The sequence below is a fragment of the Patagioenas fasciata genome, chromosome 7 (genome assembly GCF_037038585.1).
Source record: "Patagioenas fasciata isolate bPatFas1 chromosome 7, bPatFas1.hap1, whole genome shotgun sequence".
Taxonomy (NCBI): Eukaryota; Metazoa; Chordata; class Aves; order Columbiformes; family Columbidae; genus Patagioenas; species Patagioenas fasciata.
In genome coordinates, this window is record NC_092526.1 from 23452647 (window position 1) to 23470555 (window position 17909).

A 17909-nucleotide genomic window follows, 5' to 3' on the forward strand; every position below is an offset into this window, starting at 1 on the left:
GCAGGTGAGGTCTTGCAAGGCTAACTGGAATCAGCTGGGATGCCATTTGTAACCCGCAGGAACTAATAGAGCACAGCTGAGCACTGACCAGAGCTGGCAGGGAGAGAGGAAGAAATAATTTGGCCTGGGAAAAACAGGAGAGTTATGGGACCATGTTTAGCACTGGAGCTGAGCTACAGGCCTAGTAAGAATCCCTTAAAAAACAAATCTGGCTTGCAAATTTATCCTTTATAAGCACGAGATACTGACAAGAAAAGAACTAGATATTCTGTGTCCCAGATATTAAATTAGCAAAGTTTATGCTGCATTTGGAATTCCTAAATCTTAAAACAAGACCAGTTTATATAATCTTTTTAGTGTATCAATTTTACTGCCACACTGAACATAAATAAGGGCTTAGGTTACTCTCGGTGATTATGAGTAGCAAAAGCACCCTGAAATCTGAAGAAAATAATTTTCTTTGTGCTGATGTCTGCATACTAGACAACACATGTTGGTAGCTCACCTTTCTCAGATCTTAGAAAACATACAGTTAAGTAAAAATGTAAATGCTTATAAAAAGGCATCATAACCACGTGCAGTCTTAGTCTGAACTGTACGTGCCATATACAATGACATATACGGCACCAGATCCCTACTGCCATAAATGCTAACGCACAGAAAGGGGAGATGAAGACAACTGAGGCTGGGGCAATCTCTGCAGAGTGTGATGCTACCAATATGCTGGAGCAGCTACCTAAAGAGCAGTCTTGTCTTTCATCCTGCTAGAAACTTGGTATTGACAAAATTGTCGTGCTTTGAAGTCTCTGCTGAAAGATGGGCTAAACCCAGAAGAAATAAATAGAAGTTTTTGCCTTCCACAGAATTATGTTTTATTTATAAATTACATTAAACTTACAGAGTGATTGTCATGGACACCCGCACAGGGAATGGAAAGGAACATTTGTGAGAAAAGAGTTGACAATCTCTTCAAGTTAACCCATGGGATTCTTCAGTGCTCAGTCTCCTGTGTCTTTAAATGTACTTTAAGGTAAACATTTATTAGATGTACTTTAAAAAAGAAAAGTTATTGCCTTGTTGCTACCCTTGTAACAGCTATGCCTCACCTAGAGTTTTGTACATTATACAGCCATCTTATCTGATACAATTAAGTTAATTCAAGTAAATGGAAATATACAACTTCCAGCATGAAGATTTCTTTACTCTGGAGGCACACTCTCCTCCCTGATTATTAAGACCGTGCTTTCTTTTTAGTTCCTATTGGTCCCAGCATTGGCTTTACTAGGCACTGAACAGTGTTATTTAGAGCTGTCTCCCTCCATCACACACATTGTTAAGGGGGCTTGTGCTTCTGTGACAGCCTGTTGTGACTTCCTCAGCTACATTTTCCGATGTCCTTACACTGAAGATAAAATAAGGCTTTAGCAGATCTTACTAACAGATTTGTCTGAGAGCAAAAATAGAGAAGTAGCAGTGTCATTAATGAAAATATCAGTGTCAGTTCAAGGTTGGAAAGTGAGGCTGGTCCTTCTGAAAACACCCAGATGTATGACCCTTGATTTTGCACATGGAGGCTGTTAGGAATCCATTTGAATTCTGCACAGAGATTGCAGTTAACTTTGCAATCTGAATTATCTTTGGAGGCAGGCTTAAAAGCATGTTTCCTACTAAAACAACACAGATTTACACTTCCAGATCTCCTTGCACAGGGTTGCAGACAATCAGCCTTCATCACTATGGAGGAGAAAATGGCATCACCACTAAGGTCATTAAAAATAAAGCAAAAGAGGGATTTTGTTGGGTGGCTGCTCCCGCAAACCTTATCTCAATTCTTCCCATGTGTAGTAATTGAACTGAATGTTGTACAGTCTAGAAGGGGTCTTTGATTGATTTGCAGCCACTGAAGTTTCTTGAAGAAATAGCACTTCTCACCAAAGTGAACATGAATAAATGGGATTCAGTTGCTATCCTAACATTAACCTCAGCATTTTATTCTGAAAGATGGGATAACTCATAACTAAATATTTTATTTTCTCATAACAAATCTTAAATCTTGAATAAATAACTCATACAACTTCTTACATTAACATCTCAAAAGCACATCAAAATGAAAACAAGATCATGTTTGTAGGGCTTTCAAGGAGGACTTTGATATATGTATCTCGGTATTTTTTAATTTCTGAGAGCTACTATTTCTAGAAGGTATTTCACTGAATCAAGCCATCTGCTCCAAGGCCATAATTACCTTTGAGAGCAGAGAATGTTCAGAGATCCATCAGTATTCAAGGCATGGGAGGAACAGTAAATCTTGTGACATTGGGCAGTATTTCCACTTCCACACTAGGCCATACAGACTGAAGCCACATGGGAAGCCCCTTTTCAAACACATCTTAGCCCCCTGGTAACCCACAGACCACAATGGCTGCACAATGGAGTTCTGAACAATCTGCAGACTGTTTTGGGAGTGACTGTTACCTTTTTAGCACAACAGCTAAAATACCTGTTCAGGGCATTCAAGCACGACAAGCACTCTCCTGTTTTCAATCTCCACTCCTCCAGTTATCTCTGACTATTTATTAATTCTTTCATAGGTTATGAAAATCATAAATCATTAACCATGAATTTTAATTTTAATTTTTAATATATACTTGTATATGGTAAGCAGCCAAATTCCTTCTCATAATCAGTGAAGCACACGCTGTTCAGTGGATTATATTCTCATGCTTTTCCTATTAAAAACTTCATCTTAAATCACACCACAATATAGCCTCTTGCAGGACTCACTACTTGGGAGTACTGTGATTTGTGCCTCACAATCCTCATCTAACGATTGCATAATTTTTGTGTTTTCATCTTTTATGGTCTTTAAATCCTTCCCCTTTACTGTGGCTCATTTTTAATGTATTGCATCTGACAAGTCATCCAACATACGCCAAATTCTTCTAATGTAAATTAATTGCTGAAAAGAATGGGGAACAAACAAAGGATTATTAGTGCATGCTGGGAGGCATCTAACAGAAATCTGAGGCATTCCCTGCTTGTCCTGGTTTTGTTAAAAACAAGTTTCTCTTTTAGTAAATTTGCCTGTCAGCTAAAGCCTTCATATTAGCTGCATTTTCCTGGAGAACCAGATACATGTTTTGGTAAACATAGCAATGGAATGCAAACTTATTGATAAGCACGGATGGGCATCTCGTGAGAGGGGCAACGAGAAACTGGTGACCAAGAAACCGACCAATGGTGTATAACATTCCATTCATGTGAATACTTCATATATAAGTGGGAGATCACGAGGATCTCGTCCCTTTCCCTTCTGCTTATGGCTGACATTAGGAGAGGACCTTGCTGGTCGTCCCTGCGAACTGAGGCCTAGTGACAGACTGAATCCAGCTCCGGTTGGCTGCAGAGTCCAATCCAGGACTTTGTGTGCCGACTCTGCAGTTGCTGAGACTTTCAAGATTGGTTTTGTATATATTTTGTATTATTTTCTCTATTCTTATTAGTAGCATTAGTAAAACATTGTTAATTTTTCCAACTCTCTTCTCTCTGTCCTTCTTTCCCTCCCGATCACCTGTCCTTAGTGGGAAAGCGGGGAGAGGGAGGGCCAAAAGGGGGAAAGGGGGAAGAGGAGGTTAACAATACATCTGCCAGGGTTTTATTGTCACCTCACAATCTTAACTCTTGACACTGCTACTGCCCCATACTGACTTCACAACTCCGTGAAGTGCTCTTCAATATTTCATTCTCAAGTTTGGGGTGCGCTCTCTGCCTGCCCAATTTCCTCCACTTGATTTTATGGCAGAAAGCAAAACTTGGTTCCCACCAGCTGTTCCCAGGTCAGAGCCTGTGTGTCTGTCTTTTCCTCCTTCTCAAGGATCTGTCTTTCATGCACCACCCACACAGGACTGGCCAACAGTCGCAGGTGCAAAGTTTAGATTTGGATCTGAACAGCCTCATAGTCCGCAAATCCAGGAACGTATTTTAGCTTAGGGTTCAAGATCCAGACTTCTCCCTGTCTTTACAGAGGAGGAAGAACACAGTTCAGGGAGAAGCTGTGTGGCTACAGTATAAAACTGATAAAGATGTATTAGTTGCCAAACACTGTACCCTACAGAAATTTTCATCTGCACCATGGGGCTAATGGGCTAAGACTGTAGCACACAGATTTTGCTGTTTGGATATGGGACAAATCTTTTTTCCCATTGGATTTTGGACAATTTTCTTTGTGTTCTTTGTTAGAACTGTCAATACCAATTCAGTGGCATTCTCTTTATATTGGACAACAGGAATCACACTGCCATCCCTCTCACCAAAGAGAAAGAAAAATGACTTATTTATAAATGTCCTATAAGAAAGCTTCCTTATATCATGATTAAATTATTAATAATAAGGTAAATACTATGTTCTTATTAATTGAAGTTTTCAAGTAAATTTCATTAAGAAGCAGGAGCCTGCACAAAAAGAGTAAAAAGACCTTCTGAGCAATTTAATAGAGGATATGTATATTTTTCTTATTGCTTTATTATTATTTTACCAAAGCAAGCCTGTGAACTAGAAGAGAGACTGGGTGTTCACTTTAAATGGAGATGTAATCTCTCCATTGTGCCTAGTGCTAGCATGTTAACTTTTTGTAGTAGGTAGGGTTTTGAAAAAGCCAGAGAAACATTTCTTGTCATCCAGTACTCATGCTTTAAATGCAAATTATTTGTCAAACAAGTATCTATCTCATTATTTCAATGTTTTTTCTTTACAAAATTAACCACCAGATGTGGTTCGGTCACCCATCTGTAGCCAGTCAGTTATGTTCACCGCACCGAACCTTCAACAGTTCTCCCAGGCTGACAAGGTGACAGCTGAGCAGGTCTGCAAGTAGTTGAGTCCCCCAGACAGTGACAAGGACACTGGAAAAGTCCTCTGAGGTCCCCACTACTCCTAAATTGCCAAAGCGACCACTACCCATGAGACATTCTGTGAGGCCACAACCATATCTCTGCCCCTTCCCATGCTCCCCACAGCCTGTGACTTACAGAGGAGGGAGAAAGGATTTGGCAAGCCTTGGCTGGGGCTTGTTCCAAATGCTGAGGTTGATACTGGGATGGGGTGTTGGCTGTGGGGCTGAATGCCTTATTCCCTGCTTGGAGATTTGCTGAGTGAAGCGACACTCAGGACTCTGTCATCTTCCAGCAAAGGCCCTGAGAGGTGTAAAAGCAGCAAAGATGTCACCTGTGTGCCACTCCACGGTACCTGTGCCTTCCCTGTGCAACCATGAGTGGTAATCCCAACTGGATAATGACTTGAAAATCAAACTGAAGTCTCCACACTGAACTGTACTGTGATATCTGTGTGCTTGTGTCCACACCAACATCGCTCCAAGACAAACAAAGAGAAAAGGTTCCCAAGTTGGGCTTCAGGTCAGTAAACACCACTGCTGTTGAACCATGGTGCATATGATGCCCCTTTAGTTGCTTATAACTTCCAGACAAACAGGGTGAGATGTTACAATTACATGACTAAACTCTCTAAAGGTTTTTCACCTGAAATTTCCATATGTGAGAAACATTTAATAGTTCTTGAGCTATTTACTGAAAAATGTTTCAAAACAATAGGCATACCTTGTTGATGAATCTGACATGACACCATGTTATCTACGGAACAATCATTGAAATCCCTTTACTATGAGAACGTTTTCGTCAGTTTAAAAATATTGTGACAGAACAGAGATCTGTTGTCACTTGAAAGTTGCTAACTGCAGGAAGAGTTAATTTTAACAAAGAAACCCAAAGCGGTGACTTCCAGAACTCTTACGAAAGATTTTTACCCAGGCTTTGCATTATAATGAACTCTTTATCATAAGATGCAAAAAAACCAGCACACTGCAAGTCAGTGGCTGTCAGGAATCGTAACTTACAACTCACCCCTCTATTACTGGGAGCCAATAGGCAAGAAATTGGATCTCTGAAGTGGTCATCCAGAATCAATATCTCCACCAGTATTTCTTTTGTCAAAATGATCCGATAACAGTGAAGATTCATAATTTAAGCTAAGTTGGGTGCTTCATCTCTCAGCACATTCAGTGCAGGATGACAAACTGACGGAGAAGGACTTGAAGGACCAGAGCTATGAGCCTCCCTCTCTCTGTGGACTCTGTATGGAGCTTAGTTTCACTGTAATAGTCATGTATGCTGGAAATTGTCAGTGAGACCTTTCCTTCACCTCAAGAAAAACTGAAATAACAAACATATTTCTGACTGGAAAGACAAACAGATGATCCCAACTAAGGTTAGCATCTCTTCTAAGCAATACAAGCATATTATAACAGATGTTCCCAATGTCATTCTGAAGTCTGTGAAACAGGGGAGCACATCAGACTAATATACATGCATTACACCTACACATACGTAAAAATACACTTGAAAAAGACTTTAGTATGTCAGCTTTTCAACAAACAAAGTATTTAGTTTAACATGATGGAGTTTACATTATGTTTTCTTTTTAAGTTTAGTCTCTGTCACACAAATGAAGTTTCAGGCAGCTGCTTTGTCTGCCTGATACATTCCCAACCTCCTTTAATATTTCTGTTTTTACCAGTTCTAAGATTTTTTTGTTGTTCGTTTTTCTTTTATAATCCAGGACGCAGTTAGTTCTCAGCTGATACTGCAGCTCTCTGAAGAGAGCAATCCTTCTTCATAAATCTGGCAGAGGCCAAAAATAGCTCTGTCAGCTTCTGACAGGCTGAACTTAGCCAAGTGAAATGTTTTAACATTTTATCATCTTAATGAACAGGCTTATTTATAATGTGGACAACTTTACTGTCATTGTATGCAGCCTGCTGAATAGATTATGGAATGTATTTGTTTGGGGAATGCTGAATAGATTAAGAATTATACTTTTTGACCAAAAGGTAGTTGTCTTAGATGCTGTAAACAATTTTATGATTAAATACTCTTAGCCCATTTGAAATAAACGAGTTGCTTAACGACAACTTCTAAAACCTCTCAACGATAAATAACTAAGATCCAAATCACAGAAATTTGCAATATGCAAAAATCACCGTTTAAAACCTCTTATAACCACTTTAAATGCTACTATTAGCATAATACTGGAAATAAATATGTAGACTAAATATCTACAGATACCTTTAGCACTTTATAGTAGAGGACGAGGGTTAAAAGTACAAAATAAAAAGTCTAACAGAAAAAAGAGTGTGGGTTAACAATTGCTTACCCTCTTTTCTGCTACCTCATCCTCTCCTGTCGACTCTTTGCCATCATGTTCATCTCTCAGGGTTGGCATATGTTTTTTGTGTGCTGGCTCTCTGTTTAAAGTTGTATATCCTATGTGTTCATAAATTGGATTTATTGTCATCTTGGCAATGTATTCAGCTGCTTTCGTTTCAATATAAAGAGTAATCAATCCATCTGTCGCCAGGTCGTGGATGGACTCAAAACGTTTCTCCCCAACAAAGTGCTTTCCATCGTAGTAGAGTCTGAAGTTTCTGGTTTGACTTCCAAATCTGCCTCAATGAAATGGGAAAGTTGTTTTTTGGTTGTTTTTTTTTTTTTTTAAGAACAGTAAGCAGAATAAAGAAGAGTAAGCAAGCCTTTGCAAACAATAAAAAACACTTTATCACTTAAAGCTGTGACTATGGTCTGTGTCTGGTCCAGACAAGAATGAAAAACTCAGCTACCACCTATCACAGATAGGAAGGAGAGCTCAACAACAACTGCAGACAGACTGCCAAAACAGGGAGTGTCCCAGAAGGAGCTGTTAGTTCTCTTAGTCTTTTAGTCCCTCCATTATCCCCTGGAAAAACTGAAAATTATTTCACACTCTTTATGGGTTTTTTTAGTCCTTTACTACTGCATTGCTGCAGTCAGTTTGCTTGGCTCTGATATGAAGAGTTCTCCTAGTAGAGCCCTCTATTAGAGCTGATCAATATGGAGGTTTGATGCTGCCCGGCACCCCGTGCCCCTGTGTGCCCGCAGGAAGGGGCCATTCCGGGTCCAGCCGAGCTTCGGTGCCAACAGCTACACTGCAGCAGAGCCGCTGCCAGAGCCGGGCGGCACAGGACAGAATGGCACAAGGGCAAGCATTCTTTATTCCTGGCCAGAGGCCAAGGACTAACTCTTCAAGCTTTGTACAAAAGTCCTTCTGTGTTATGCTTGTTAAGCTCTGAGCCTCAACCAAATCTTTGTAATATACAGGATATATAACACACAAGCTATCTAATGTTAGCAATTCTGCAGTTGGGGTGGAATAGGATTTAAATACGGGCTCTTAGCAACCATAAGAATGCCAATTTCACCTGAATATTAGCATATTTGCAAAAACTGTACTTTGAATCTGCAACGATTTTCTGCCTCAAAGCAATCTAAACATGTGAAAACACCAGTGTTTGCACTTGGCAGCAGCCAGCGCATTTCCTGCGGAGAAGATGGAGGCCAAGAGCTGCTTTCACAGCTCACTCCTGTGTTATTCCTTGGTCAGACAGCAGCAAGGGTGGCTGCTCAGGGTATTGGGCCTCCTTGCGAGCTCGGATCTGCCAAATATATATTAAAAACTAAATCTGAAAGGATGGATTGCTTTCATTTTACAATCAAATGCTTCACAGGAGATGTTAAGGAATAAAGTAAACACTGGTGCTTTGCTCAAGTGGCTCCTTTTCAATGGGTCCTTGCCAAACAGAGGAAAGCATAATTTTAGACTTTGCCTCAGGTGAAATATTGCATTCTTCTTGCAAATATGGGCAAAACCACTTGTTCTGTGATATCTGTGTTTTTCTTTTCTTGTGCTCTGAATCAAAATGCCAAACCCTCCCATCTCCCTATCAATAATCTGACAGTGACTGTAACTTCAGGAGCTGCTATTTTTACACAATGCTCAAACGCGAGGGGCTCCTCAGGAATCCACATCCTGCTCAGTAAGAAAAGATGAGAAAAGAGGAAAAGAGGACACAATGCATTAGAACTATCTGGGCATTTTAGTGGAAATGAATTGGTAAATCCATGCATATTTTTATGCCACACAAACTAAAAGTTCACAGAATCTAAGGGAAAAGCAAGAAATTACAACGTGATAGAAAGAAGCACATTTTTACCCAAGGCTAATTTCATCACAAGATGCAATTCTGAGTGAATACAAGTCATTCAGAAAAAAGAGCTATGATGTCCTAAGTTACAGCAGAAGGGGTAAGAACACCTTCAGGGTCTTCTTCAGAGCATCTTCCTACCCAACGCAGCATTTGGCAAACAAGCTTTGACCAGGAGACATACTCCTCACGTCCCCTCCACTGTCAGAGAAGTCAACACAAGCCAAGAGAGCTCAGCACTTCGCAGTGCCAAAGTGAGGAACCTTCACTGGCTCCCGACTAAGTCAGCAGAAATAATGCGCATGGAGCACAGACAAGCACTACGATGTTAAAAATTTGGCAGGACAACCGAATAAGTTTGAAGGTGAAGAATAATGGGCCTCAAATGACAATATGCAATAGAATTATTTTTATTAAGAGATGTAGCAGGTGAAGCACTGCTCTAATCAGTAACATATGCTCTGGCAGTACTTAGAGCAGAGTTTTAAACAAGCTGAAGGTCACTTACTGCTCTTAGCTTTCTAGAAGAGAAAGTATTACGCTAATCTTATCAGGAGAAGATAAGGCACAGAAAAGCTTCTCATGGCCTACTACTAAGTACACACAGTGTCTGGATTTTAATAACATCCTTCCGAGTGAAAACAAAGTTCAGAAGAACAAGATGGCCAAATGCAGAGAATGAACAAAAGTTCTAACAGGATTAATCCTCTTCCCATCAGGATCAGCAGGTGCCTGGTTCTACCCCAGCTGTGTTTTACGGAGCAGCCCCTACGCTGTGCATTTGTTCAGACTGCTGCACAGAAAGCCTGTCTTTGAGAGACACTACAAGGAATAGGATTCCCAAAAGTCCATAATCTTTGTCCTACTGCTCCTGACCCACATTTCAGCACAGAAGTATCCCATAGGCAACATTCCAGTGTTTTAATTCTTTAAAAGCACCTGACAAACTTATCTCTCTGATAAACCTCACAAACAGACTGGAACTTCCTCCTGCATGGATTCAGAGAACTGCACATCAATTTCTTTTAGTATGTGTGGCCTTCCAAACATATACTCGATTTGCTCGGTTTAAAATACATTAGGATAATTTAACAATTACCACTTAAAGGAAGGAATCTAGACAAAGTAATTACTGTGCATTAATGTCATAAGCACTTGGAAAAGGTGCTTGCGTATCAGCTGCAAGAGGTCAACATGGAATGGTCTGCCTTTATTTGACTTCCCATTTGCTCTAAATCAAACTTTTTTTCTATTAATTTCTTATTAGATATATTGTTGGGAAATGTATTGGTTTTCAAATAGAATCCTACTAGCAACAAGAAGAAAAAAACAAATCCCCGCAAATCAATGAAACACCAATCTCTTACAAAGACTGTATCATCAATAATGTGTCTCAGAATCCTGTTTCATTTCCTTCAAACTCAATTAAATTTCTTTCTACCCATACAATGATACTATTTTGATAAAATTAAATCCAAACATACATGTCCAACTGCAAATGATCAGTTAGAACATGATCTTCAGTGCCTTCAGTCTTACTTAAAACTATGGTTTAAATTTTTTCATTACCAAGAATAGTTCCTTATATTTACTTTCTAGAATTTTACTGCAGCCTGGTTAATTATACATCACCGTGGCAACACAGTAGAGCCAAGATTTGATATTTCAACTTCCTGATGGTCTCTTCCTAGAGGCTAACACTAGTACCAGCTGTTTTCTGTTTAAGAAATAGAAAGCAGGACAGAGATAATATATGTTCTCTTTTGGTTTAAACAGGGGAACATTAGATGTTTTTCCAAGAAAAAGAACTAGACCTCTGACATGTCAAACAGTCTCATTGTGCCTGTTGTGCATTTGTTTGCAAGCAGCAGGACTACAGATAAAAGACTTTTTTATTCCAAGTTGTCTGAAAAGCAATCACTCTGTCTAGTCCCTTTGGTTGCTAGTGGGGCAGAGTGGATAACAACGTGGGAAAATGGATTAAATGGCAGAGCAAATGTGGCTGGTAATAAAGGACTGAGGAGCTGAATGAAGTATCCTAGCATGAGAGAGACCAGCTTCAGACTCAGCCACGTACTCTGTATGCAGCATTCGCTGATGAAATAAAAGAAGTGAAGGATTGAGAGCCCATCCACACGTTCTTACCATCTAAGAAGATGGATTTTACAGTCCACCTCCAGAATGATACAGTAGCTATTCACTTCTTTCACAGACTACTTTATGATGAAAAAAGAATCTGGACAAAGGCATTATTTAAAATGTGTAGCTGCAACCAGACTGCAAAGTTAATGTCCCTCGAGGCTACTCGTGTCTTCATTTGCTTCAAGCATCTTCATACACTGAGCTGGGAAATCTTAAGTTCTGTACATGTGCCTGAAGGTCACTTGGACTTAATCTTTCAGTGGAGAAAAAGTGACTTAACATGCTTTGTCACCAGAAGGTAGACATCTCACTTAAAATTAGGTGCCAGAATTTCAGATCCAGCTTTGAAAACTCTCAACCAACATTTAAGACTAGAGTCTTGACACTCCATAAAAAGTCAAAGAAATATAAGCAATCTTGCAATCAGGAATGTCTCCTAATCATGCTGTGTTCATGTGAAAGAAAACAAATTATTCCACAGATCCTTTTTTTGGCCCATTTCCTTGTCAAAGAAACACAAGTCTTGCATGCTGCCAAAACCTCTTCTACACAGGTTTTGTAGAAGGTATCCAACTCCCAAGGGAAGCTCATTTTTGGAGTTTTGTATTATTTGTTGGCAACAACATTTCTGAGGATGGCCAGGGAACTGTGGAACTTGCCATCTTCCCAGAGTACCTGCCTGACAAATAGCATCATGTCCAAAACCTCAGCAGTAGTTTACAAGAACACAATACACGTAAATCAAATGCATCAGGGATTGAAAGTAAAGACGCATTTTCTTCAAGTGAAGACAAAAAATCCTCATTGTCTGGTATGGCTGGGAAAAGTGGCAGAGTACAGTCACTACAGATAGTTTTCCTGTGCCATTTGGAAGGGCAGCTTGGCTGGCTGAGTGTTGTTAATGAACATTAACGAGGTATAGAGTTATCCTTAAAACCTGATCAGACCCACGTGCTGGCTGAATGCACGACAGTTTACTATCATGGAAAAAGCGTGGCATCCTTCAGAAAAGAAAACAAATCCCAGAGCTGAAAATAGGATGTGTCTACCCCACACCAATGCAGACAACCTTCAACTCACTCTAATTGGGATCACATACAAAAATTCAGAACTGGTGCTGCATCACTGACAACAGCCTCCCAGCAGCCTCTCTCCACTGAGACTGAAGGCTGTTTCCCTGCATCACAGGCCAGACTTCCTTGTTCAAGAGGGAAGCAATATTGTGCAAACAGCGTCCTGCAAACAGCAAGCAGTGAGGACCAGGGCAATGGCACCTTCCTATGGCTCATGAGCACTGTCAGGGACAACGTAAGTGAGAGAGAGACAACTGCTCTGGGGCATTGGCAGGAGGTATCAGCTGCTGAAAACCATGAAGACTAAAAGTGTTATCAGCCCTTGGTACCTGTACTAGTGTGTTTCACAAATAAAACTAACAAAATAAATACGAAAAGTCCTCTTTTGTCTCAATGTCTTATTTTACGTTTTACAGTTTTTAACAGCTGATTTTCACCGTCTCAAGCTCTGAACAAATGTCAGCTGATAAAGGACTATGTATGCTATTAATATATGCACTAAGATCACTGAACACTTAAGATCAGTCTCAACGTTCTTGATCAGTGAGATCATTTGAAAATAATGTTTGGGAAAAGCAGCTCTTGTACAGATGTATTACCTCTTCTTAGTACTGTGCTTCCATGTCCTATTCCATTTGATATAAGTCTCTGGAACTGATTCGATGGTTGAATCATAATCAATACCAATGTTTTGGGCAATGTTTTACTGCTTTATCTACCTGATAACACCTTTGTGCTTTCTGGGAAAAGAGTCACTGTGGTTAGTGATTAAGACACATTTGAAGTCTATATAGACATGGGAAAGTAGTAAAAGCCTGATATCTTCTCTTTAAATGAAAGCAGTATTTGGAAACCTACATCAGCATGCCTGGAATAAACACCATCTGGGAATGTTATTGCAGGAATGTTAGTATACTAACTTCCACAGTTTCATATTAAGCAAATAGTTATGTTTCTTTACCAAAAATTTCAAAGAAACATTCTCTAAGAGTTTATTTTACAGCGCGACTTCATGCTACTGACAACTTTCATATTACTTTAAAGTAGAACTGTGTTTTAATTCTTCTAAGCTAAGGTATCAACCCTCACCAGTGTCTGCTCAGCAAACTTTAAAACGTGCATGCAAATTTCACTCTGCCTGTTTGGAACATTTTCATTTTAGGTCATATATGACACTGCTTTTCTGGTAAATTTGGAAGTAGAACAGCATCAGATCTGTAACATAAATTCCACTGCAATCATGCGTACTATGGAGAGAGAACAGCCACAGCATAACGCTCAAACATGTTCATTTTTGTTTCACTTACAGCAGCTTTTCCCACAGGCTTTCAGTTACTCATGACTATCACATTTCTTTTTTGCTTCTACAGGTTTTCTCACACTAAAAGCAACTTGCTTTTAATGCAGTATATCAAGGAAACCTGAGTGGAAGACATCAAGTGAAAACCCAAAAGAAATGTCCTTATCATAAAAGAGTTTTGCAAGTGCAAAAAGGGTTTTTGTAGTGCAGAATGGAGAAACATCATGGGGTTCTTTTGTTGTTCCTATTTTGTTTTGTTTGTTTGTTTTTAATGTACACTCTACTCTACATGGTGGTTGTTTATATTAAAACAACCAACCAACCTAATAATTTTCCTTAGATTAAAAACAGCTACAGTAAGATTTCTGTCCCACAGAGATGATGTTGTCAAATGTGATTTGCTTTAAGCCACTGTTAATCCCAACCTTTCAATGCAGGTTTACTTATTTAAAGCAATAGCTTTACACAATTTACTACTTAAATTGTTTTCTCAATGTATTCTACCTCTGATCTTCTAGTAATCACTCACCACTTTTTTGAGAACAGTGAGATTCGCCAATATACTCATCCTGCTCTCTAAAATGGTTTCTTTTTTCTGCAAAGCTGCATTCCTTAACAGTAAACAAGCATGGTTATGCACAATGAAATGGTTCCTGCAAATGCAATATGCACTGATAGAATTTTGAGGGCTAAACAGCTCATCAATGAAGATCAATAGCTTTACTATTATTATATTCTGTTTTTCGAGAATGCAATTTCTTCCTTTGTGCAAGTGCAACAATAGGTGGATCAGATCTCAATTTATTACTGAAACTGTTAGAATTCATTTATTCATTTCAAGTTATAAAAGAAAAAAAAAAGCTTAATTATCTTCCTAGCACTTATCAAATCAGGAGGAACTGTACTTAAGTCAGCTGAGCTACACCAAGTATGGAAGAGAGAGAAGGAAAACTGGGCCAGATAACAGACATTGCTGTCAGTTGTGTTAGTGTTTGAATAATTCATAAATGTTTTGATGAAAACAATTATGAGATTAAACAACAATATGAGGTTATTGTATGTTATTTTGAAAACGTATTTATAAAGCTTCCATAGTACCTACAGCTAAAGGATGACTTTGCTTATTGATGAAGCACAGAATAAAAGCTGTTTCTCAAAACACAAAAATTTATAAATCATATTTCAAAAGCATAGAAGAGGCCAACAAAAAGGACTAACTTGAAGATATATTCCTAACTAGCATTTTCTAAAAGCAATGGAGCAAAAAGGCATTGCAATAGAACCTGCAGAAGGCAGAAACGATAGGTATCCTTTTGACAGAGAAGAGACCGGGGGAGAAAAGCAGAGCACAATGTATGCTGTGTACATGTATACACAATTTAATTATCAACTGATTGCCTTGTAATTTGACTTTTTACTACTTCAACTCCAACAGTGCCTAGAGGATTCAAACCAGGCAGACATTATGCACCACGAAAATAGCACAGTGCCAGCCAGATTCCTGCTCAGGAGCTGTGACAGGGAGTAGTCTGAGAGACAGGGTGCAGCTTCCAGTTTGTCTGGGCCATTTTTAAGAGATCTTCGACTTTCGTACTGAACAGACATGTGAGACAATATGGGAAAGAAAATGACCTCTCTAACGGAGAAATGAGGCATAGAAAACTTAAAAGCCTCAAGCCAAGTCACATGCGAAGCTAAGAAGCGAGCCCAGGTGATGTGGGCTCCACGCCAGTGCCCCACGACGGCCCAGCGCCTCTCCTGGCCACCAGATCACAGTGGATCTTTGGCACCACAGGAGCTACAGTCAGAGGTGAAGGACATGGCATAAAATGAACATGAGCTACAGGCACTGAGCACAGACAGCTCTTGGACAAGTTACCAAACAGTTCACACCACCACCAAAGCAGAGAATATTCCTCTGAAAAGTGCTGAACTTCCATGAGCAAGACTGCAGCAAACTGAATTGCCAAAGAGAAATGAGATGCTCCAGCCAAAAGAAAACAGAGCTGACAACAACAACAGATGGGAAGAGGAGGGAAGGAGAACAGGAACACAGAAAGTTGATGTGAACCATAAGGAAAAAGCATTCTAGTCTGTGGGAGGGCCTAGGTAGCCAGTTAATTACTCATTAAGGTTAGTAGCTATTTATTATTATTATAAATACTTAAGCCAAGCCACCTCAGTCATGCCCAGGAATGCTTACATAAGGCAGACGACATGCAGGACAGCAATGCTGTTGACTGGTAGCTGAACCTTCCACGTTATTGACGAAGTAAGAGACTATATTATTTAGTATGAAATTTTACACAGGAAAACAAACTTCTTTGACATGGAAACTCCTCTAAATAGAGGTCCAATTGTTTTACTTTAGAGCAGAAATACAAGCCCCAAAATTTACCAGCACACTTTCCCCTGGGGCTAACCTTAGCTCGTGTGATGTACCCAGCCAACAGAATAACAGCTTTATTATAGTTTCAGCAGAATTTAAGTCTTCAAAAAAAGAAATACTTGTCTCTTCACAAGAAAAAAAAAAGCTCAACATATTAGCTGGTATACCTGTTGTGTTAGGCTATTAAAATAGCCTTAAGCATAAACAATTTCTTTCCTCTAAAAGAAGCTGCAGGCATCTAGCGGCCAATTTTTGAAACTCACCTGAATTCTGCTCTGATGGAAGTGTGACAGGCTAAGCCTGGAGGAGAAGGAAAAGTCCCTCCCCAGGAGTTTCAGCCAGCCACAGAGGAAGAGAATGGCCACTCTTGCCATTTCACACAGAATAAAGAAAACTGATCAAAGTGTGTCAGGCTGAAACATATTTACCCCACAGATAGATTTGATCACATTCTGGAGCAATTCTGTTTAACCCAGCTAAGCTTTAAAGTTCATGTATGTGCCTCTGTGTGTATACACACATGTATATATAGCTTCCCAGGTTTTTCAGCTAGTAACCAAGAAATATTGCATAAATATTTTAGAAAGGTTTCTGGAAACTTAATTCAGCCCTTGCTACTGCCAATTGCTGCATTTGCAAATCAGGCAAAAATCAACCAACCAACGAACAAACCCCCCCAAACAAAACAAAAAACCCTTACAAAACAAAGAAACAAACCCCCACAAACAGAAAGATATGCAAAGTTCAGTCTTTAAAATGATCTTTATCATTTTTCCTCCCAAATGATATGACGTCAGAATATCGTTACCATGGTAAAGTGAAGGGATGCAGTCAACTACTGTTTTGCTGGGCTCCTTCTGACTACTTATAGATCAGCTGCAGATTCAGGATAAACTATGACCAAATTTTGATACGTTCATAATAAAAAGAATGAAATTCAGGTATTATCACATAAAAAGTGGTTTTAAACAATTCTTTCCCCAATTCCTCTCCCATGACCCACCCTGTACAATGAGGCTTTCCAGCAGAATGCAGATGTACTGTTTGAATTCAAGAAGCCTTTTGCAGATGTTGAATTTTACATGCGTATGTAATCCTATAGTGATCAATGCATGTTCAGGAAGAACACTGCACATGTGCCCCAAAAGAGCCCACTGAAAGTTAACAGTATTCGGCTACCAAAGCAACTGTCCCCTGAAATTAAAGAGGTTCCTTTGCAGTGTTACGTTCTATCAGGCTACCAGTTATGGCTCCTTTTAAAATACCAGTGGCTGGTTTCTTAACACAATTTCATAATTTAGGGACAGAGAACATGTGTATCAATTTCTTTCACAATACATGTAGTTGGTTGACTAAACCAAGGATTACGAATTTTTGACATTTATTTCGCCTCAAGAATTCTCTCCTGATGCCACAATCTTGTGTCCTAACCCCCAAACATAGAGAAAACATGACTCATAATCACAGCTAACATTATTACCTTTTTTTTTTTTTTAATCATGCTGCAGAACCTTGTTTCAATTCAATATCACAACAATAGAATTTGCAGGAAGGGAAACCATGGTAACCAACTAAACCTGCTAAAGCAGATATCTACTCAAAAGAACATGCAGTACCATCACACTTCAACGCCTACCACTGGTACAATCTCTACCCATTTCCTCTTTATCCTCATCCTAATTATTCAACAAGCTCTCAACCACAAAAGGCTACATCTCAAGCCATGTCTTATTGGTCCTGTCATTTGCTATAGGTCCCAGCATTAAGCGCTTTATCACTGTTTTGCCCAATTTAAAAGCAGATCTAATACCTCCAGGAATTAATTAGGAATTGTCAGTTCTTTTCATCTGTTTGGAACATCTAATTAACATTACAATGTATTTGATATATTTTTATTGTCACAGAGACTTGCTGACA

At 39.4% G+C, this 17909-nt stretch overlaps 1 protein-coding gene across 1 annotated transcript in view; it reads right to left on the minus strand.

Moving 5' to 3' along the window:
• The window catches only part of CHN1 (chimerin 1), a 100318-nt gene that overhangs the window by 43499 nt on the left and 38910 nt on the right, over window positions 1-17909 (minus strand). Inside the window, exon 7 of the mRNA XM_065841197.2 lies at window positions 7225-7513. Coding sequence (XP_065697269.1) covers window positions 7225-7513 — 289 coding nt within the window. The remainder of the gene's footprint in view (window positions 1-7224; window positions 7514-17909) is intronic.